General features: G+C 45.8%; 1 protein-coding gene across 9 annotated transcripts in view; it reads left to right on the top strand.

Annotated features, from left to right (window-relative positions):
* The window catches only part of LOC134339548 (spectrin beta chain, non-erythrocytic 1-like), a 509,093-nt gene that overhangs the window by 334,640 nt on the left and 150,289 nt on the right, over positions 1-24,164 (top strand). For all 9 annotated transcript variants that reach the window (XM_063036164.1, XM_063036163.1, XM_063036170.1 and 6 more), the window contains 5 exons: positions 11,905-12,078; positions 12,837-12,928; positions 17,336-17,416; positions 19,530-19,645; positions 21,134-21,246. In XM_063036164.1, coding sequence (XP_062892234.1) covers positions 11,905-12,078; positions 12,837-12,928; positions 17,336-17,416; positions 19,530-19,645; positions 21,134-21,246 — 576 coding nt within the window. The remainder of the gene's footprint in view (positions 1-11,904; positions 12,079-12,836; positions 12,929-17,335; positions 17,417-19,529; positions 19,646-21,133; positions 21,247-24,164) is intronic.

The raw sequence follows: 24,164 nt of genomic DNA, 5'->3' as shown, positions 1-24,164 counted from the left end.
TGATCTCCCCACAAAGTCCCAGCTCGTCCCAATTCCCTCTGTTCAGCCCATATCCGTCCAGGCACCCCCACCCCCCCATTTCAATGTACCTGTCCAAGTGCTTCTGAAATGATATCATTGAAGCTGTCTCAACACTTCTTATTCATTCACCACCTGCTCTGTGAAAAAAGTAGCCCCCTCTGGTCCAATGATAGACTTGAGTGGAGCACCAACACAGAGGCTGTGTACAAGAAGGGCCAGAGTCGTCTCTACTTCCTGAGGAGACTGAGATCCTTTGGAGTGTGCAGGCCTCTCCTTCACTTGTTCTACCAGTCTGTTGTTGCTAGTTCAATCTTCCACACAGTGGTGTGCTGGGGCAATGACATCAATGTGGGTGATGCCAACAGGCTCAGTAAACTGATGAGAAAGACTGGCTCTGTTAAAGGTGTCAAACTGGACACACTTCAGGCTACGGTAGAACAAAGGACCCTACGGAAAATCCTGGCAATTCTGGACAATGTTTTCACCCTCTGCATGCCACCTTGGCTGAACAGAGGGGCACTTTTAGTAACAGACTGAGACAACTGCCCTGCTCCAAAGAGCGCTATATGAGGTCATTCTTACCCTCGGCCGTTACGCTCTATAATGAGTCAACCTACAGCGGGGAAGTGGTGACCCCCACCCCCCACCTCCTGTTAGACTGTTTGTGGTGACTTTTTTCTTTATTCTTTCTACTTCTCTTCCACTATTTGTATCTCTGCATTTGTAATGCTGCTGTGACACTGTAATTTCCTTTGGGGCCAATGAAGATCTATTTTAAATCTTCCACTCAAACTCTGAGTTTCCGTATCTCCTGCTCCGGGAAAAAGACTGTTCGGTCCACCTTCCTCTCGTACGGTTTAGACATTTGCATAAGGTTGCCCCTCATTCTCCTCAGTACCAAGGAATAAAGACCCTCCTCCTACAGGAAGGATAAAAGCCACAAGCTCAACAGCTTGAGCAAATACACTTCCTGTCCAGAAAGTGAATTGGAGCATAGTGCAACAAGAATGCAGGCCCTTTGGCCCACGATGTTGTGCCAACCTTTCAACCTATTCCTCCTCCTACGTGGCCCAACACCTTTCTATCACCAAACCGTCTCTTAAATGAATATGTCTGCCTGTGCCGCCACCCTGGCGGGGCGCTCCCCCCACCCCCCCCCCGACCCACGCCACTTCCTCTCACACGGCAGGTCGCATGGAGCTTCAACGGCCTGGGCCAAGGAGGTGCAATGTAGCGGTGTAGCCCCGTTTCTGTTTGTTAGTCAGGCACACCCTTCAGCAAGGCGCATGTGTAAGCGCTGAGTAATCCTGTAAATGAGTAAGCACTTTGCTGATGCTATCTTGGGCTGCAGGTTGATAGGGAGATAGCCAAGGACTGGAATATGTTGAGCAACTGAATTGTTAAGAATAAAGATTGCAGAAGCTGGAAATCTGAAATTAGACCAGAATGACTGCTCCGGTTTCCTCCCACATTCCAAAAGCATGTGCAGGTTAGTAGATTGATTGGTCACATGAGTGCAATTGGGCAACACGGGCTCATTGGGATAGAAGGGCCTTACACCTTGCCTGTATCTCTTTGAACAAAAATAGTCGAGTTGGGCACACCTTACTTCCACACTGATACCATCCAGGAATTCCAGTAAAAGACTGGAAATACTCCGCAAGGCAGGCGGCGTCAGTGGAGAGAGAAAAACGGTTAAAGTTTCATTGACGCCCATTTTGATGGACAGCTATTGACCGGAAACAGTTCTGTTCATCTCTCCACAGATGCTGTTGGACCTGCTGAGTATTTACATCATTCCAGCTTTTATAATGAGCATTTGAGTGCCTTAACCACCCCCTTCCCCCCCCCACCCCGATAAATATTACTTTGTCAACCCACTTGGGCACAGTGGCTGAGTTGTTCAACTGTGCTGTAAGTTCCTGCAAAGGTGAACACCCTTTTTGATTTTTTTTTCACCTAGATCCCAGATAAAGGTCCTCGCCTTGTGCACTAAGTTAGAACGTAGTACGAGCAGTTATGGTCGAAATGACAATAAAAAATGACTTGACTTGAAAGGCAAGAAGAGATCAAAGCAGTGAGGTAGTGTTCAAGGATGATTCAGAAATCTGATGGTGGAGGAGAAAAACGTTGAGTGTTGTGTCCTCAGACTCCTGTTCCTTGTCCCTGATGGTAGTAATGAGAAGAGGGCAGGTCCTGGATGATGGGGGAGGGGGTCCTTTTTTAGGCATTGCCTTTTAAAGGTGCCCTCAATACTGGGGAGGATAGTGCCCATGATGGAGCTGGTACTAGTAAAAACTGTATAAAGTCTTTGAGCTGTTGGCACTGTTGCACTTTTGATATCTAACTCTTGGTTGAGATCTCAGGAGCCTGCCAGTATCTGTACGCTGGATACCAAAAGCTTCGGAAAATTGACAGATGACCTTAGAGCAGGGTTTCCCAACTTGGGGTCCACGGACCCTTTGCTTAATGGTGGCGGCCCATGGCATAAAAAAAGTTTGGGTACACCTGATTTAGAGAGATGGCATTTACCTCTCATGTATACAGTGTTCATGATAATTCGTTTCAAGTTTGATTGTCATTCAGCCATACATGAATGCCCATGAATCCAGCCCAAATGAGACAGTGTACTTCGGGACCAAGTTGGGGCACCGTCCCAACAGTCACAGAGCACAAAGCACAGACAGCACGTGCAAGGTAGTAAGCACAGAAACGTATCAGTAAAATACAGCCATAGGACCCTGAGTCCATGAATGCCGTAGAAGTCTGCAGTCGACCACAGTGCATCTTGTCTTCTGCCAAGCGAACACTAGGGGGCAACAGTGCTGACTCCTGCCTGGACGCCATGCCACACCACACCACCCCTGGTGGAGCACACCGCCTCCGATGCCTCCCTCCTGGCGGCTGTAAACAGGCGACGCCACGGCTTGAGGCCTGGTCCTCGCCATGACCGAGGCTACGCAGCTCCCCCGCCACCCGCCTCCGCTCACCGCCAATAAATCAGTGAGTCGAACTTGCGACGTTCCACATTAACAATGTCCTGAAGGGTCTTGCAATCGCATCAAAAACGACCAAGATGGTCATTCACTATTAGACAATATGGAAGTGATGTTAGGAATAGGTTAATTTGATGCCCTCCTGCAAATGATCCATTCTTTGAAGATGTGGGCACATTGAAACTTTGCAAGGAGAATTTTCAACCCATGCTTCCTGCAGTGTGACAAAACTAACTGTTAAATATTATGAGATTGCTTGGAACTTCTGCAAGTGATCTGATCTGAAGCAGAAGTGGGCAGACGTCAGGAAGTGGGGTGGAGTGGTGTGAGTCACTGTGCAGAATAAATATTTAATCCTCTTTAAAGGGGCTGTGTGGGTGAACTTGAACTTCATCTGAGTTTCAGCACTGGATTGAACCAGTATTGCACTCTGGACCTTCTCGTGGCTGATGAACTTTCCATGTGTAAATAACAATGAGTTCAGCTGACAAGTGTATGCTTGGGGAGAGGGGTGCGGTAGCTTATTTATTTAATGTCAGAGTTGATGAGTGCATGTATCAGCTGCTGGTTAATCACTTCTTAATCTCTACTGACAAATCCTAACTTCTGCCATCTGTATGGCAGACATATTTCAAGGCGTGCTTTCTAATCCTGGAACGTTTCGATGGCAAGATGATCTCGGTTCGAAGGTCTGAAATGTTTTAAAATTTTCATATATCTTCTTACTGCTCACAGCGCCACTGGCGTTTAGGGCAACGATGAGGGTCCTCCATCTCTGGCGGTGTTCAGGGCTTCCTTCGTCATGTCAGTAGCTTCCTCTTGGTTTTCACTACTGTCAGTCACGCAAGTCCCAGGTGGAGACTCAGGAATACCGTCGCGCTCAGATGTAGGAGGATTCTTCATTCATGTTTCTGTAACTTTTTTGTTTTGCCAGTCAGGGTTGTTAGCCCTGAGCTGAACCCCTGAACCTGGAGGACCGGTGGAAATCTTAGTCTGGCCTCTACCATGGGTGACCCTACCAAGAACCAAAGCATAAAGCCCTGACTCCAGCCGATATAGCTCTCCGGTCATTGAGGAACCCAAGCCTCCAAACCTAACGACAAGGTTATGGTCCTTTTGGAGGAAATCAGTGTGTTACTTGGTGATAATTAGTTCAAAATAAATTTACTATCAAAGTACATATCGGTCACCATGTACGACCCTGAGATTCCTTGCCAATTAGTTGAGTTTCATAATCATACTCGAGTGAAGTTTGTTTTAAACGTCTGCACTCCATGCCTTGACAGCTGCCCAGGTTGTGGAACGTGCACCAGTCCTGCAGGATCTAACTCTGTTTCACAGGAAGTCAACAAGCTGACATCCTGGTGTGATCACAACAACTTGGAGCTGAATGCCCTCAAAACCATATCGACTTCAGGGTAAAGAGTGTCTCCTCTCTACCCATTAATCATCAGCAACTCAACAGTTGACACCGTTTCTGCATTCAGACTCCTGGGCATCAGTATTTTGCAGGACCTTATGTGGGAGAACCGTATCTCCTCCATTCACAAAAAGGCTCGGCAGAGGACGTACTTTTTCCAGCAGCTGGTAAAATTCCATCTTCCCTAGAACATACTGGTGCAATTCTACACTGCCATCATAGAGAGTATCCTCACCTCAGACATTACTAGCACGAGAAAATCTGGAAATCCAAGCAACACACACAAAATGCTGGGGAAACTCAGCAGGCCAGGCAGCATCTATGGAAAAAAAAAGTATAGTCGACATTTCAGGCCGAGGCTCTTCAGCAGGACTGTAAAGTAATAATAAGTATTGATCCCGAGTGGGAAATTATTTTGTTACAGCAGCAACATTTAAAAGCGCACCTGGCAATAATAATAATAACTAATAATTAGATTAGATTATGAGGACACTCAGTCCTCTTTTATTGTCATTTAGTAATGCATGCATTAAGAAATGATACAATGTTTTTCCAGAATGATGTCACAGAAACACATGACAAACCGACTTAAAAACTGACAAAACCACATAATTATAACATATAGTTACAACAGTGCAAAGCAATACCGTAATTTGATAAGAACAGACCATGGGCACGGTAAAAGTCTCAAAGTCTCTCGAAAGTCCCATCATCTCGCGCAGACGGTGAACCTCCAGCGCCGCTAACTTGCCGATGCAGCATCCTGGAAGCATCCGACCACAGTCTGACTGTGAGTCCGTCCGAAAACTCCGAGCCTCCGACCAGCTCCCCGACACCGCGCACCGAGCGCTTCGACCCTGGCCCCGGCAATAGGCAAGGCCGAGGATTTGGGGCCTTCCCCTCCGGAGTTTCTCGATCACACAGTAGCAGCGGCAGCGAAGCGGGCATTTCAGAAGTTTTCTCCAGATGTTCCTCTGTGCTTCTCACGTCCGTCTCCATCAAATCAGGATTGTGCACGGTCCCCTAGTTAACACATACGATATTCATTCGGAACGGCCGCGTGCGCTGCGTCGCGCCGCCATCTTCTCCTCCCTCCAAGTACATAATAAAAATAATATACACAATAATAATTTGCCAATGTGCAATAATAATGTATGAAATAATAAAACAAGAGACCATTGTACTATGATGTGTGTTCTTCTGTCGCACAGAGATGAACTGTTGTATATGCTTATTGCATTTGGTAGGAAAGATTCTCTGTGACGATCCTTGTGACAGCAGAGTTGAATGAGCCCGTTCATGAGGGTGCTCCACTGCTTATTCAGTAGGTCATGGAGAGGATGTCCCTGATTGTCCATGAGGGATAACAGTTTGTTTAGTGACCTCCTCCCCGCCGCTAACTCTGGGTCATAGCTAAGGGCGGATCCAGCCTTTTTGATGAGTTTATTTAGTCGCTTTGTATCACCAGCACCGATGCTGCTGCCCCCGACAGGAAGCAGCAAAGAAGACTGCACTCGCTACAACAGACTGGCCCTCCAGTGTTGTGACGTCAGGATTGCTACCCATGCCACGTGCTGGTGAGGCCAGAACTGGGAAGATTATGCAGTTTAATACCTGTCTGAGGAGTTGGTGCAGGAGGGAGGGCATAACATTGTTGGATCGTTGGGCCCTCTTCCAAAGAAGGTGGGACCTGTACAGAACGGGTGGTTTGCACCTGAGCTGGAGCAGGAAAGTTTGTTAATGCTGCACGGTGGAGTTGCAGGGGGATGGGAACCAGCGCGCCAGGACAGTTAGTGGAGAGGTTGTGGAGGCAGGTGTTGGTAAGACCTCGGACAAAGTTACAATCAAAAGATTAAGCATGGTGCGACTAGTGTCCTGAGCTGTGTATATTTCAACGCAAGAAGTATCATAGGAAAGGCGGATGATAGTGCTGAAGATGAGGTAGCTGGTTTACAAACAGAGGCAATGTGTAGTGACGAGAGGCTGTTGATAGGGCAAAATTACAGTCAGCAGGATGAATTGCAACGTAAAAGGTGGACAAATCGAAAAGGTTGAATACAGGACTGTAAGTGTTATATTTGAATGTGTGCAGTATACAGAATAAGGTAGATGTAGTACAGTTACAGATTGGCATATATAATGCTGTCAGTATCACTGGATCATGGCTGAAAGAAGATTACAGCTGGAAGCTTAACATCGAAGGATATGCATTGTATCAAAAGGACAGGCAGGAAGGCGGAGAGGGTGAAATTGCTCGTTTGGTAAATCAAATCATTTGGTAAATCAAATCTAATCAAGTCATTAGAAAGAGGTGACATAGGGTCAGAAGGTGTTGAATCGTTGTGGATAGAGCTAAGGAACTGCAAGAGTTAAACGACCCTGATGGGAGTTGCATACAGACCCCAAACAGTGGTAATGATGTGGTGTACAAATTACAATGGGAGATAGAAAATATATGCCAAAAGGGCAATGTTATAATTGTCATGGGGGACTTCAATATGCAGGTAGGGAAAATCAGGTTGGTACCGGATTCCAAGAGGGGGAATTTCTAGAATGCTTACGGGATGGCTTTTTAGAGCAGCTCGTGTTTGAGCCCACTGGGGAATCAGCTATTCTGGATTGGGTGTTGTGCAATGGACCAGAATTGATGAGAGAGCTTAAGGTAAAAGAAACCTTGGGGAAAGTGATCGAATTCACCCTGAAATTTGAGGAGGAGAAGCTGAAGTCAGGTGCATCATTATTATAGTGGAGTCAAGAGAATTACAGAGCCATGAGAGAGGAATTGGCCTGAATTGAATGAAAGAGAACACTGGCAGGGACGATGGCAGGGAAGCAATGGCTGGAATTTCTGGAAACAATTCGGAAGGCACAGGATATAAATATCCCAAAGAGGAAGAAGTATTCTAAAGGCAAGATGACACAACTGTGGCTAACAAGAGAGGTCAAAGTCAAAATAAAAGCAAAAGAGAGGGCTTATAATAGAGCAAAAATTAGTGGGAAGTTAGAGGATTGGGAAGATTTTAAAAACCAATGGAAGGCAACTAAAAAAGTCAATAAGAAGGTAAAGATGAAATATGAAAGTAAGCTAGCCAATAATATTAAAAAGAAAACCAAAAGTTTCTTCTGATACATAAAGTGTAAAAGAGAGTTGAAAGTAGATATCAGACCACTGGAACAATGCTGGAGAGGTAGTAGAGGGTGGCAACGAAATGGCGAATGAACTGAATGAGTATTTTGCATTAGTGTTCACTGTGGAAGGCACTAGCAGTATGGCGGAAGTTCCAGTTCAGGGGTCATGAAGTGTGTGAAGTTACCATTTTTTGGGAAACTGAAGGGTCTGAATGTGGCTAAGTCACCTGGACCAGTTGGTGTACACCCCAGGGTTCTGAAAGAGGTGGCTAAGAGATTATGGAGGCATTAGTAATGGTCTTTCAAGAATCACTAGACTTCGGAGTGGATCCAGAAGTCTGGAAAATTGCCACTCTCCAAGAAGGAAGAGGGGCACAAGAAAGAAACTATAGGCCAGTTAGTCTGATTTCAGTGGTTGGGAAGATGTTGGAGTCAATTATTGAGGATGAGGCGTCGGGGTACTTGAAGGCACATGATAAAATAGGCCCTAGTCAGCATGGTTCCATCAAGGGAACATCTTGCCTGACAAATCTGCTGGAATTCTTTGAAGAAATAACAAACAGGAAAGACGAAGGAGATTCAGGTGATGTTGTCTACTTGGATTTCCAGAAGCCTTTGACAAGATGCCACACATGAGGCAACTTAACAAGTTTTGAGCCCATGGTATTACAGGAAAGATTCTAGCATGGATAAAGCTGTAGCTGATTGGTAGGTGGCAAAGAGTGGGAATAAAGGGAGCCTTTTCTGGTTGGCTGCCAGTGACTAGTGGTGTTCCACGGTGTCTGTGTTTGGACCGATTAATTTTGCATTAACTGTCAATGATTTGAATGATGGAATTAATGCCTTTGTTGCAAAGTTTGCAACGATATGAAGATAGGTTGAGAGGCAGTTGGTTTTGAGAAAGTAGAGAGGCTATGGAAGGACTTAGACAGGTTGGGAAAATGGGCAAAAAAGTGACAAATGGAACACAGTCTCGGGAAGTGTATGGTCATGCACTTTGGCAGAAGAAATGAGAGTAGAATAATTTCTAAATGGCGAGAAAATACAAAAAAAAACTGAGGCGCAAAGGGACTTGGGAGTCTTTGTGCAGGATTCCCTAAAAGTTAATTTGCAGGTTGAGTCTGTGGCAAGGAAGGCAAATGCAATGTTAATTTTCATTTCAAGAGGACTAGAATGTAGGACTGTTCATAATACTTCAAGGCAAGGATGTAATGTTGAGACTTTATAATGCACTGGTGAGGCCTCATTTGAAGTATTATGAACAGTTCTGGGCCCTTTATCTTAGAAAGGATGTGCTGAAACTGGAGAGGGTTCAAAGAAGGTTCACAAAAATGATTCCGGTACTGAAAAGCATTTGATGGCTCTGGGCCTGTATTCACTCGAATTCAGAAGAATGAGGGGTGACCTCATTGAAACCTATCAGGTGATGAAAGGCTTTGATGGAGTGGATGTGGAGAGGATGTTTCCTCAGGTGCAAGAGTGGAAGACCAGAGGACAGAGCCTCAGAATAGAGGGCTGTCCTTTTAGAACGATAATAAGGAGAAATTTCTTTAGCCAGAGAGTGATGTGTCTGTGGAATTCTTTGCCACAGGCAGTTGTGGATGCCGAATCTTCATGTATATTTAAGGTAAAGGTTGATAGATTCTTGATTGGTAAGGGCACGAAGGGATACGGGGAGAAGGCAGGAGATTGGGGCTGAGAGGGAAAATGGATCAGCCACGATGAAATGGCAGAGCAGACTCGATGGGCCAAAAGGCCTAATTCTGCTTCTATATCTTATAGTCTTAACCCAAGCCTACTCACGGGACAATTTACAATTGTCAACAGCCTACAAACCGGTACATCTTTAGATTGAGGGAGGAAACTAGAGCACCCAGAGTAAACCCACATGGCCACAAGGAGAACATATAATCTCCTTACCGACCAGTGGTGGGAATTGAACCCGGGTCTTTGGTACTGTAAAGCGTTGTGCTAACCACTACACAACCATGCCGCCCCAAAGTTATTGGACGCAGCCTACCATCCCTGCAGACCTTGTATACATGCAGGACAAATAAGTAGGCAGGGAAAGGTCATTGCGGGGGAACACCAACCACCCTGCAAAACCTGCCTTTTCTAAAGTTGCCTTTTGGGAAGTGCTATGGGGCTATTAAAACAAAAACTTCTCCTAGTGGCCACAAATTTTAATTCCACATCCCATTCCCATTTTGCTATGTCTATCCACAGCCTCCTCTACTGTAAAGATGAAGCCGCACTCAGGTTGGAGGAACAACACCTTATATTCCGTCTGGGTAGCCTCCAACCTGATGGCATGAACATTGACTTATCTAACTTCTGCTAATGCCCCACCTCCCCCTCGTACCCCATCTGTTATTTATTTATATACACACATTCTTTCTCTCTCTCTCTCTCCTTTTTCTCCCTCCGTCCCTCTCACTATACCCCTTGCCCATCCTCTGGGTTTCCCCCCTCCCCCTTTTCCTTCTCCCTGGGCCTCCTGTCCCATGATCCTGTCATATCCCTTTTGCCTATCACCTGTCCAGCTCTTGGCTCCATCCCTCCCCCTCCTGTCTTCTCCTATCATTTCGGATCTCCCCCTCCCCCTCCCACTTTCAAATCTCTTACTAGCTCTTCCTTCAGTTAGTCCCTGACGAAGGATCTCAGCCTGAAATGTCGACTGTACCTCTTCCTAGAGATGCTGCCTGGCCTGCTGCGTTCCACCAGCAACTTTGATGTGTGTTGCTCACCTTTTTAAATGTTTGTTCCCCAAGTCAGTTAGTCTGATCAACCATTCTAGTTAGCCATCACCCTGCCCCCCCTCTGTTACCTCAGTCACTGCACTGCACTGTAAACACTTTTAAACCACTTTTTATAATTGTATTTACATTTTAAATACAGGCTGGTATTTATGTTCATTATATTCAATATATGTACTTTAACCCCATAACTTTATTTTTTTTGCATAATTCTTTCTTTGTAATTGATGAATGTTGTTTTCTGTGGTCTGTCACGCCCTGATCAACATGCCACACCAGATTCCTAATGCATGTAAATGTATAAATGTATGCAGCGAATAAAGTTCAGCCTTGGTCTTTGATGCTTGAATAATATCCATTGGAACAACATCGTTCAGAGAGGTGTGGGAGGAGGCAGTGACCTAAGATGAGGCTGAGGAAAGATATTGGGTGCTGCAGAGATCTTTAATGTTTCAGGATCAGTGTTCTAATGCAAGATCTGGTGATTCATTCTGTGAATTATTTGTCGTCGATAAACTTGTTTAGCCTGCAAGTGCACATTGTTGAGGATCCCTACCCCCCCCCCCCTTCCCCATTCTCTTTGACCCACTACCATCAAGAAGCAGGTACAGGAGCCTCCGAAATAGGAGAGCCAGACTGGGTAGCAGCTTTTCCCCTTGGCCTCTGAGACTAACGAAAACTCTGCCACCACCGTGGTCTTGTCACGAGGACAGCGAGCTGTTTACTTTGTTGTTTACTGTTTACCTTTGTCATGCACTATGAGTTATACTTTACTAACTTATTTTGCTTTATGTGCCGTGTGTGATGTGTGCTTTGTGGGTGCACCGTGGCCCAGGGGAACTTTGCTTCATTTGGCTGTATATATGAGGGGTGATTGATAAGTTTGTGACCTAAGGTAAAAGGAGTCAATTTTAGAAAACGTAGCACATTTATTTTTCCTACATTTACACACTTAGTCCAGCGGTCGTGGAGCATACGGATCCTTTTGTAGAAGTCGGTGTCTTGGACCTCCAGAGAGTGGTCCACAGCAGGGGTGATTGATAAGTTCGGGGCCTAAGGTAGAAGGAGATGAGTTATTAACTTCAAACTTTCTGCATTGTCACTCAAAGAGTTGAACTGCACGTGCAAGTAACGAGAGCTGTATAACTCATCTCCTTCTACCCTAGGCCACGAACTTATCAATCACTCCTGCTGTGGACCACCTGGAGGTCCAGGACGCTCTCGTTACATGCACGTGCAGTTCAACTCTTTGAGTGATAATGCAGAAAGTTTGAAGTTAATAACTCATCTAATACCTTAGGCCACGAATTCATCAATCACCCCTGCCATGGACCACTTCCACAAAGAAGGGATCCGTATGCTCCACGACCGCTGGACTAAGTGTGTACATGCAGGAGGGGACTATGTTGAAAAATAAGTGTGTTAGGTTTTCTAAAGTTGACTCCTTCTACCTTAGGCCATGAACTTATCAATCACCCCTTGTATGTACAGTCTGACGGCAATAAACTTAAACTTGATCTGTTTTGCCGGGGATTAGGTCCGAGAGTGATGCTAACCTCAAGACCTTTGTCTCTGTTTCCAGCCCAAGCCGACCAAAGGACGGATGCGGATTCACTGCCTGGAGAACGTGGACAAGGCCTTGCAGTTCCTGAAGGAGCAGAAGGTGCATCTGGAAAACATGGGGTCGCACGACATCGTTGATGGGAACCATCGCCTCACTCTTGGCCTGATATGGACCATCATTCTTCGGTTCCAGGTACCGTTTGTCCCTTGTCTCTCAGCACTTAGAAACCGCTCTGTTTCCTCTCACAGAGACGCTGCCTGACCTGCTGGACCTTCCGTGCACTTTTCAAATTACTATCCCTCGCCGTCTTTTCCTTCATTATTTGATCTTACGCTTTTGAATTCATGCATTTCCACATCGGACTCCCATCGGGGAGTTTCGCCCGCTCACTTAATCTATAGGTCTGCTGGGCACCTCCTGCTCCGGTCTGTGGTATTTCCTGTGTAGCCAAACTCTGCTTAAAATTAAAAGGCACGGTACAAGTCGCTTTGCCTTCCGGTTTCAGTCTTGGAAGGGGAGTAAGGTGTGGGCTTATCACCAGGACTGATTCACTTTCACAATCAGAAGCCCATCAGACAGAGGAGCAGAATGTTTTGCCATTTTTGAGTGGATGCCAGTATCTATAGTCGTGGCCACTTCATTAAGTACCTCCCGTACCTAAGAAGTGGCCAGTTCGTCCGTGCCCTTCTGCTGCTGTAGCCCATCAATGTGTTACGCGTTCAGAGATGCTCTTCTGCACACCACTGCGGAAATGTAACTCTGTTTCTCTATCCACAGATGCCGGCTGACCTGCTGAGTGTGGCCAGCATTTTTTTCTGTTTTATATCAGAATCCCGGCAGTTTTATTTGACTTTCAAAAAATTCCTGTTGCCTCCATCTGCAGGATGTCTTGTGTCTCATAGACACGCTCACTCTGTGTGTGTGTTTGTGTTTTTTTTTTCTTTCTACAGATCCAGGACATCAGCGTGGAAACAGAAGACAACAAAGAAAAGAAATCTGCCAAGGATGCACTGCTACTCTGGTGTCAGATGAAAACAGCAGGGTAAGACCGTGAGAAGCAAGTGACAACTTCTTGTAATAAATACAAAATACTCTGCAGATGCTGGGGTCAAAGCAACACTCACCACACGCCAGGGGAACTCAGCAGGTCGGGCAGCATCCGTGGAAACGATCGGTCAAAGTTTCAGGTCGGAACCCTTCGTCAGGACTGAAGAGAGAGGGGGCAGAGGCCCTATAAAGAAGGTGGGGGGAGGGTGGGAAGGAGAAAGCTGGTAGGTTCCAGGTGAAAAACCAGTAAGGGGAAAGATGAAGGGGAAGCAGGGAGGGGATAGGCAGGAAAGGTGAAGAAGGAATAGGGGAAAACACAATGGGTAGTAGAAGGAGGTGGAACCATGAGGGAGGTGATAGGCAGCTGGGGGCGGGGGGCAGAGTGAAATAGGGATGTGGAAGGGAGGACGAGGGAATTTTCACCTGGAACCTACCAGCCTTCTCCTTCCCACCCTCTCCCCATCTCCTTTATAGGGCCTCTGCCCCTTCTCTCTTCAGTCCTGACGAAGGGTTCCAGCCCGAAACGTTGACTGATCGTTTCCACGGATGCTGCCCGACCTTGTAATAAATAGATCTACAAAACACTGAAAATGTTGAAAAATATTAATCAGAACCAGAATCAGGTTTAATATCACTGGCATGTCATGAAATTTATTATTTTTGCGCCAGCAGTGCAGTGCACACATAATAGAACACAGAACAACACAGCACAGGAACAGGCCCTTCAGCCCAAAATGCTGAACCAGCTAAGAACTAAATTTGAAACCCCCAAAAACTAATCTCTCCTACCATATCACTCCCTTTTTCTCCCATCCACGTGTCTATCTAGATGTTTCTTAAAAACCTCTAATGCTGCTACCACCATACCAGGTAGTGCATTCCAGGCGTCCACTGCCTTTGAGTAAAAAAAACTTGCCCCAAACATCCCCTTTAACCTGCCCCCTCTCACCTTCAATACAGGACCCCTGGTATTAGTCATTTCTACCCTGGGGAACAGATCCTTCCTGTTCGCTCTATCTGTGCCTCGCATAATCTTATAAACCTCTATCAGATCTTCCCTCAGAGATGCAGTCGGTTTCAATGAGATGCCCCCTCATTCTTCTAAACTCCAGTGAGGGCAGGCCCAGAGCCGCCACACGCTCCTCACTCATATGATCAACCCTTTGCAATTACCTGTTCTTATTGTGACCTAGATGAAGATCAGACCACATTTTATGAGTAATTAATACAAAGGATTCTCAATCTTTTTCTAGGAACTGTGTGTGTGTGTGTGTGTGTGTATATGTATGTGTGTGTGTATATATATATATATATATATATATATATATATAGTAAAAAAAGAAGTAAAATTAATAGTGCAAATAAAGAAACAAAAAGTAATGAGGCACTGTCTGTTTAGAAATCGAATGGCAGAGTGGAAGAAGCTGTTCCTGAATCGTTGAGTGCGTGCCTTTGGGCTCCCGTCTCTCCTTCCTGACAGTAGCAATGGGAATGGGGCCAGTCCTGGGTGGTGGGGGTCCTTAATGATGGATGCTGCCTTTTTGAGGCTCCTTGAAAATGTGCTAGATGCAATTTACATCAGTGGTGCACAAGTGGAACAGGTCAAAAGCTTTAAGTTCCTCGGGATCAATGTCACAAATGACCTGACTTGGTCCAACCCAGCAGAGTTCACTGCCAAGAAGGCCCACCAGCGCCTTTACTTCCTGAGAAAACTAAAGAAATTTGGCCTGTCCCCTAAAACCCTCAGTATTTTTTATAAATGCACCGTAGAAAGCATTCTTCTAGGGTGCATCACAACCTGGTATGGAAACTGTCCTGTCCAAGACCAAAAGAAGTTGCAGAAGATCATGAACACAGCGCAGCACATCACACAAACCAATCTTCTGTCCGTGGACTCACTTTACACTACACGCTGTTGGAGCAGTGCTGTCAGGATAATCAAGGACACGACCCACCCAGCCAACAGACTTTTCGTCCCTCTTCCCTCCGGGAGAAGGTTCAGGAGCTTGAAGACTCATGCGGCCAGATTTGGGAACAGCTTCTTTCCAACTGTGATAAGACTGCTGAACGGATCCTGACCCAGATCTGGGCCGTACCCTCCAAATATCCAGACCTGCATCTCGGTTTTTTTGCACTACCTTACTTCCCATTTTTCTATTTTCTATTTATGATTTATATTTTAAATTTTTAATATTTACTAATTTTAACTATTTTTAATATTTAATATTTGTAATCCAGGGAGTGTGAAGTACAGAATCAAATATCACTGTGATGATTGTACATTCTAGTGTCAATCGTTTGGCGACAATAAAGTATAAAGATGCTGGGGTGTCTAGTGCCCATGATGGAGCTGACTGAGTTCACAACTTTCTGCAGCTTATTTCAATCCTCTGCAGTTTCCTCCCTCCCCCCCCCCCCCCAATTCTAGACGGTGATGCAGCCAGTTAGAATGCTCTCCATGGTACATCTGTAGAAATTTGTGAGCGTCTTTGGTGACAGACCAAATCTCCTCAAACTCCTAATGAAGTAGAGTTGCTGTTATGCCTTCTTTATAACTGCGGGATAGCTCCTCAGAGATGTTGACACACAGAAGCTTAAACTGCTCACCCTTTCCACTACTGATCCCTCGATGAGGACTGGTGTGTATTCCCTCGACTTCCCCTTCCTGAAGTCCACAGTCATTTCTTTGGTTTTATTGACGCTGAATGCAAGGTTCTTACTGCAACGCCACTCAACCAGCTGACCTATCGGTCCTGTGTGCCTTCGAGTCACCATCTAAAATTCTGCCAACCGTAGTTGATTCGTCAGCAAATTTATAGATGGCACTAGCCACACATACATGGTTGCAGAGAGAGTAGAGCAGTGGGCTGAGCACACATCCCTGAGGTGCACCAGAGGTGAGGTGGAGATGTTATTTCTGATCCATACGGACTGTAGTGGTCTTCCGGTGAGGAAGTTGAGGATCCAGTTGCAGAGGGAGGTACATAGGCCCAGGTTTTGGAGCTTGTTGATCAGAACTGTAGGAATGATTATGTAAAACAGCAGCCTGATGTATGTATTAGTATCAGAATTTATAACTGAGATTCGGGAGATTAGAAGAGAATAGATGGCAATTTATGCTACACACGGACAGCAAGAGTTTGACACGGCAATGAGAAATGCTTGTCCACGTGCAAATACACAAGCACGTGCACACAACCAGTTCCATCACTCACAAAATTATCAGGCAGTTTGAGGTTCAAAATCACAGTGAGCTCAGCATCACACGTAGAAGTTGCTGGTGAATGCAGCAGGCCAGGCAGCATCTCTCAGAAGAGGTACAGTCGACGTTTCGGGCCGAGACCCTTTGTCAGGGCTAACTGAAAGAAGAGCTAGTAAGGGATTTGAAAGAGCTCAGCATGTTTCCTAACATGATGATTTGGGCTTTGTTGCAGTGTGGGGTCTCCAAGGTTCAGGGGTCTTTGTTGGAGTCATTCACTTCTGGAAACTTCCCTTCATCCTCTCGGTGCAAGGGAGCTGGTGTCCATATCCTTCAGTATTGTTGGATTAAATGTTCTGATGCCCCCTGTGAAGGATGGTGATGCAGAGATACATCTCTACCGAAAGGAAGTGTAAGGCATGCCTCCCCTCCACTAGCCTGCTGGTCACCCTTGGGCAAGGTGTAGCCCCTGCCCCCCCCCCCCCCCGATCAGGGTCACAAAAAGCCACGGGAACAGGTGGTGGAGCAGGTACACATCTCAAGTCCTGGTTATGCAACCACAGATGGCAGGCAGACAATCTCTGAAGAGTATTGATAATGGCAGGGGTCACCCATCTTGTAAAGTCACTGCCCAGAAGGCAATAGCAAACCATTTCTGTCGAAAAATTCGCCAAGAATAGTCATCGTCATGGAAAGACCACGATCGCCCACATCATACAACACAGCTCATAATGATGGTGCCCCAGTGAGATATTTGTTCACGTGTCCTCCAGTCATATGGCAGCATAAAATTTATTTCACAGATAATTATTGATCTGTCTGTCTATTCAATCACTTTATTCAGAAACAATTCAAATCATTAAGCTCCGTTTGTTTGAAGATGACTGTGTAGGTTTATGCAAATAAGAAGAAATGAGGCATTTTGTATTTAACGAAACTCGTAACACATTTTATTGAACGTCAGAACCCGAACACAAAAGCGCGCTAAAAAATCCTTACATAACAATGTCACCACGTCAGACCAGCCTCTTAAAGCGAAACCCCAACTCAACGTCAGTGGTTGTGAAATATGTAAATTTCTCTCAGTTGCGTTATCCTACAACCTTTTGGAATTTCTTGTTTTCAGTTGGCACAAGTGTGTTCTTGTCCCGCAGTCTCCACTGTACAATAGAAACTGAGTTGTATTTTTTTTGTGGTTTGCAGGTATCCCAATGTCAATGTTCACAACTTCACTACAAGTTGGAGGGATGGACTGGCGTTCAATGCAATTGTCCACAAGCACAGGTATGTTGTTGTCCTTTGTAACATCTGCATTGAATCCACATAAAAACCGGACTCTATAGAGCCATAAGACCCATCTTAATAAAGATTACCTTTATTTCAGTGGTTCAATTTAATATCAAAGAATGTATACAATAAACAACCTGAATCCTTACTCTTTACAGACATTCACGAAACATGTAAATTTCATCGGGAACCAGAAAAGGCACGTAAGAAGAGCAATGTTACAATAGTCATGGGGGATTTTAATATGCAGGTAGATTGGGAAAGTTGGGTTGGTGCTAGATCCCAAGAGGGAACTTATGAAATGCCTTCTAAGTGGCTTTTTAGCACAGTTTGTGGTGAACCCACCAGGGGAAAGGCAATTCTGGATTGGGTGTTGTGTAATGAATTGATCAGAGAGCTTAAGGTAAAGGAACCCTCAGGAGACAGTGATCATAATGTGATAGAATTCACCCTGCAGTTTGAGAGGGAGAAGGTAAAGTCAGTTATATCGATCTTTCCCTGGAATAAAGGGCATAAGAGAGGAGCTGGCCAAAGTTGATTGGAAGGGGACACATCAGGGATAACAACAGAACAGCAACGGCTGGAGCGTTGGGAGGAAGTAAGGAAGGGGCAGAATAGATACATTCCAAAGATAAAGAAGTATTCTGAAGGGTGATTGAAGCAACAAAGAGAGTCGAAGACAGCATAAAAGTAAAAGAAAGGGCATATAATATAGCAAAAATTAGAAAATTAGAGGATTGTGGAGCTTTTAACATCCAACAGAAAGGAACTGAGAAAAATGATAAGGAGAGGAAAGATTAAATATGCAGGTATACTATAAAAGAAGGTACCCAAAGTTTTTTCAGATGTGTAAAGGTAAGATAGAATGGACATGGAGAGCATTTTCCTATAGTATGAGAGTCTAGGATCAGATGGCACCACCTCAGAATAGAAGGATATCCATTTGGAACAGAGCTGAGAATGAATTTCTTTAGCCGGAGGGTGGTGAATCTGTGGAATTCACTGCCACAGGTGCCTGTGAAAATCAAGTCACTGAGTATAGTTAAACTGAAGGTTGACAGACTTTTGATTAGTCAGGGTGTCAAAGGTTACAGGGAGAAAGCAGGAGAATAGGACTAAGAGGGGCAATAAAATTGGCCACAAATGGCAGAGCAGACTCAATGGGCCGAGTGGCCTATTTCTGCTCCTCTGTCTTACGGTCTAAACCAGGGTTAGGTAACCTTAAGCACAAATGACTTTCTAGCAAGCGTTATTCATTAATTTGAGGCAAAACATAACCAGGTGTATTTAAATGGGCAATTCCCATATCTCAAGTTTTTGATGGCATTTATCTGGCCCACCGTCTGCTCATTAATACGCAATCCAGCCCACAGAGGCAAAAAGGTTGCCGACCCCTGGTCTAAGCCATAGCAACCGGAGGAAACCCACACGGTCACGGAGAATATACAACCTACTTACAGGTATCAGCGGAATTGAACCCAGGTGGCTGATGCTGACTGTAATGCAACCGCATACTAAAATTACAGGATATTGATTATAGAATCGCAGAAAAGTACAGCGCAGAAGCAGGCCTTTCGGCCCATCTAGTCCATGTCAATCTATTTAAACTGCCTGCTCCCATCGACCTGCACCTGGACCATACGTCTCCATACCAATACCATCCATGTATCTATCCATCAGAACTGTCTTCTGTGCTGCAGTGCTATCGTTTATTTAGAAAACTTGCAGAACTTTTTCCATGCCTCCTGTCAAGTTAACCCTTTCTCCTGGTCAGACTGCGTCAGGTGGGGGGAGAAAAGCAGATTGCTCCCTCCGTTGGAACTGGAAATGTGAGAAACGTGTTTCGATTACAGAAAGTACAAACTGCGTAAGGACAGCGGCAGGAGTTGAACCCTGATATTCCGATTGTCGCTGCCATAAAGCCTGTGCTAAGCCCTGAGCTACGAAGGAGTGCAGAGGGGCGTAGATTTACATCATGTGTCGATCTGAAAGTTTAGAGAAACGTGGGATCTGAAGATTCATAAACAAGGGCAGAGAATGCAAAAGTTTTTGAGTGAACTTTTGTTGGTTTGTTGCTACTTTGTTTCAAGTTGTTTTCTCTCCTTTTCAGGTCCGACTTAATCGACTTTGACAAGCTGAAGAAGTCCAACGCTCACTACAACTTGCAGAATGCTTTCAACGTGGCAGAGCAGCACTTGGGACTCACCAAGCTACTCGATCCTGAAGGTGCTCTGTCACATCTCCGTGGACGGGCGCTTCGTCCTAACGTGCACTGTGGGGTTTGCTGGGCGGAACAGATGCCAGTGAAATGGTGTGGAAATTTGAAAGGGCAGTGCACTAGCTCAGTGTGACTGGCACCAGTGACGTGGTGTGTATTTCAGAGTCAGAATCCATTATATATATATATATATATATATATATGCCCTTTCAAATTTCCACATCATTTCACTTGCGTCTGTTCAACCCAGTATATTAAATAAGTAATGCAAAAACAGAAATAAAAAAATAGTGAGGTGGTATTCCTGGGTTCAATGTCCATTCAGAAATCAGATGGTAGAGGGGAAGAAGCTGTTCCTGAATCGTTGAGTGTGTGCCTTCAGGCTCCTGTACCTCCTTCCTGATGGTAGCAATGAGAAGAGGGCACGTCCTGGGTGATGGGGATCCTTAATGATGGATGTCGCCTTTCATGAAGATGCCTTGGATACTCTAGAGGCTGGTGCCCATTATGGCGTTGACTAGTTTTACAACTGTCTGCAGCTTACGCCACCAGTAACAGAAGAGTGGCTGGAGTAGTGGGCACATTCCATTCGTTGCTGGAGATCCGAGCTGTCAATGAAAAGGAAAACAGAGAGGATAATCAGAGGCTTGGGTGTCCTCCAAAAATGTCATTATTTTCATGGAGAGACTCAGCCTGTTCCTTGTCACATAGTAGTTACCAGCCTTCCGTCAGCTTCTGTCGTCTCTTTCTCCAAGTTCAGCGCCTTGACTGTAAAACTCCCATTCTTTGCTTCAGATCCATTTGTGGCAATGAGCTGCCCTCTGAGCTCAGCCTTTCCAAGATGCCTGTGCTCCAGTTTCAGCCTGGCATATTCCCATTCTCCATTTCACCACAATTGACTTACCTGGGCCCTAAGTTCAGGGATTCCCGCTCTAATTCGCTGCTCTTTTTTCAGAATCATTATCAGGTTTAATATCACTGGCTCATGTCGTGAAATTAGTTGTCTTTGCGGCAGCAGGACAATGCAATACACAATAATAGAGAAAAAACCTTGAATTACAATAAATATTTATATAAAATAGTTCAATACTTTTCTTAAAAAATAGTAGTGAGGTGGTGTTTGTGAGTTCAATGTCCATTCAGAAATCAGATGGAAGGGAAGGAAATTCGACTCAGACCATGAGAGGCCTGCGTCGGGCATTTTCATGCCTTACAAGGCGCAGATTGGAAGTCTGTGTGGGGCGCCACTCCTCACACAGACACTAGAGCAATGTGTGGTTAAGTGCCTTGCTCAAGGGCACAAACACGCTGCCACAGCTGAGCTCGAACTAGCGACCTTGAGGTAACTAGATGGAAGATGCTCCTTAAAAATTATATACCGTGTTTCACTGCAAAATGCGAGAAGTTTGAGGTCCAGGGGATCGTGTGTTGAGTTTCATTGAACGGTACACTGCAATTGCTGAATTCATTCTGGGTTCTTCCCTTCCTTGCTCCAGATGTCAGCGTGGACCAGCCCGATGAAAAATCTATCATCACTTACGTCGCCACGTACTATCACTACTTCTCCAAGATGAAGGCACTGGCTGTGGAGGGCAAGCGCATTGGGAAGGTATGAGAACAACTTCAATACTGCTTCCCTTTCCCGTTTCAACATGTCGGTCTACTGCCGCGATGAGGCCACACTCAGGTTGGAGGAGCAGCATATTCCGTCTGGGTAGCCTCCAACCTGATGGTATGAACATCGATTCCTCGAACTTCCGGTAATTGTCACCCCCCCCCCCCCACTATTTCTCATTCTTGTTTACCTCTCACACCTTCTCTCCTTACCTGCCCATCACCTCCCTCTGGTGCTCCTACCCCTTCCCTTTCTTCCATGGTCTTCCGACCTCCCCCATCAGATTCCCCCTTCTCCAGCCCTGTATCCCTTTCACCGATCAACATCTCAGCTCTTCACCTCACTCCCTACCCCTCCCAGTTCCACCTATCACCTACCACCTTGTACTTCTTCCTCCTCTCCCCCCACCTCCTCACTCTCACTTCTTCCCCCTTCCTTTTCCAGTCCTAATGAAGGGCCTCGGCCCGAAACATTAGATTAGATTATGAGGACACTCAGTACTCGTTTATTGTCATTTAGTAATGTATGCATTAAGAAATGATACAATGTTTCTCCAGTATGATATCACAGAAACACAAGACAGACCAAGACTAAAACTGACAAAACCACATAATTATAGCACATAGTTACAACAGTGCAAAGCAATACCTTAATGTGATAAAGAGCAGACCATGGGCACAGTTAAAAAAAAAAGTCTCAAAGTCCGGATAGCACCATCATCTCACGCAGACGGTAGAAGGAAGAAACTCTCCCTGCCATGAACCTCCAGTGCCGCAAACTTGCCGATGCAGCACCCTGGAAGCACCCGACCACAGCCGACTCCGAGTCCGTCCGAAAAACTTCGAGCCTCCGACCAGCGCTCCGACACCAAGCACCGAGCACCATCTCTGCCGAGCGCTTCGACCCCGGCCCCGGACGCCGAGCAACAGGCAAAGCCGAGGACTCGGGGCCTTCCCCTCCGGATATTCTCGATCGCACAGTAGCAGCGGCAGCGAAACAGGCATTTCAGAAGTTTCACCAGATGTTCCTCCGTGCTTCTCATGTCTGTCTCCACCGAATCAGGATTGTGCACGGCATCCTACTTGACAAATAACAGATATTCATCACTAGAGTGGCCGCTACGCGCTGCTTTGCGCCGCCATCTTCTCTTCTCATTGCCTGTTTATTGCCATCCTTAGATGCTGCCTGACTTGCTGAGCTCCTCCAGCCCACTGTGTGTATCACTCTAGATTTCCAACACCTGCATTACCTCCTTGTGGCCATGAGAATAATTCTGCTGTCTCTCAACAAGGCTGGTAAACTCCGAGCAGTACCATTAAAAATAAACTTAGCAGTTGGCTGCACTGTTACCTGCTGATGTCAACCTTGATTATTACTTGTCTGTCCCCCCCCCCCCCAGAACATTCTCGCTCTCTGTGTTACTGTTGTCCCTGGTGCAGTTATTCTTCTCAAAATGACGCTAATCAATGAGTTGTTCGGGGCAGAGGCATCGTAATTGCTCCTCTTTGTGCAGGTGTTTTCTGACCATCAATCCAAACCGGAATTGTGTGTTTGATGTTCTTTTGTAGCCGGGGAACACAACAGCAATCGCAGCACCGCAAGTGACTTACTCAGTTAATAAGTGGTGAACTGGGAGTTCTGCTGTGCGGCTTTTCATCGCTGCCGCGTGCCCAGAATCATCATTATTTGTTGTCGGTGTTCATCAGGGTGGTGTAGCGGATAGCACAATGCTTTATGGCGCCAGCAACCGGAAGATCGGGGTTCAAGATTAGAATGATTGGATAGGTTAGGACTTTATTCCTTGGAATCAGAGTCACCGGCGTGTGTCATGAAACTTGTTAACTTCGTGACAGCAGCACAATGCAGTGCGTGATAAATATAGAGAAAAGAACCGAGGTATTGTAAGTATCTGCATGTATCTACAAAAGTTAAAGTAAGTGGTGAAAAAACAGAAATTAAAAAAGTAGTGAGGTAGTGTTCATGGGTTCAATGTCCATTTAGAAATCGGATGGCAGAGGGGAAGAAGCTGTTCCTGAATCACTGAATGTGTGCCTTCAGGCTCCTGTATCTCCTTCCTGATGGTAACCATGAGAAGAGAGCACGTCCTGGGTGATGGGGGTCCTTAATGATGGACGCTGGCTTTCTGAGGCATCGCTCCTTGAAAATGTCCTGGATGCGACGGAGGCTGGTGCCCATGATGGAGCTGACGGAGTTTACAACTCTCTGCAGCTTACTTCGATCCTGTGTAGTCGCCCCACCCCCAACTCCACCCCATACCCAATGGTGATGCAGCCGGTCAGAATGCTCTCCTCAGTACACCTTTAGAGGTTTTTGGTGACAAACGTAGAAGATTGAGAGGAGATTTGATAGAGGTATACAGAATTATGAGGGGTATAGATGGGGTAAATGCAAGCAAACTTTTCCCACTGAGGTTGGGTGGGACTACAACCAGAGGTAATGGGTTAAGGGTGAAAGGTGAAAAGTTGGGGAGAAACATGAGGGGAAACTACTTCACTCAGAGGGTTGTGAGACTGTGGAACGAGCACATGTGCATGCGAGTTCGATTTCAGCGTTTGAGAAGTTTGGATAGGTACGTGGATGGTTGGGGTATAGAGGGCTATAGTCCGGGTGTAGGCAGTTAAAATGGCTCGGCATGGACTAGAAGGGCCAAAGGTCCTGTTCCTGTGCTGTACTTTTGTATGACTCTGCTGCCCATACACAATTTGTGCCATCTCCCTGTGGCCACATGGGTTTCCTTTGCGTGCTCCAGTTTCCTCCCCCAGTCCAAAGAACTCAGACGGATTAAGGTTAGCGATTTGCGGGCCTGCTCTGTTGGCGACATACGTGGCTTGTCCCTCAGCACATCCTCAGACCGTGCAGGTCGTTGACACAAACACTGTATTTCATTGTAT

The sequence above is a fragment of the Mobula hypostoma genome, chromosome 30, assembly GCF_963921235.1.
Source record: "Mobula hypostoma chromosome 30, sMobHyp1.1, whole genome shotgun sequence".
NCBI classification, from domain to species: Eukaryota; Metazoa; Chordata; class Chondrichthyes; order Myliobatiformes; family Myliobatidae; genus Mobula; species Mobula hypostoma.
This window is presented reverse-complemented; position numbering and strand designations above follow the sequence as displayed.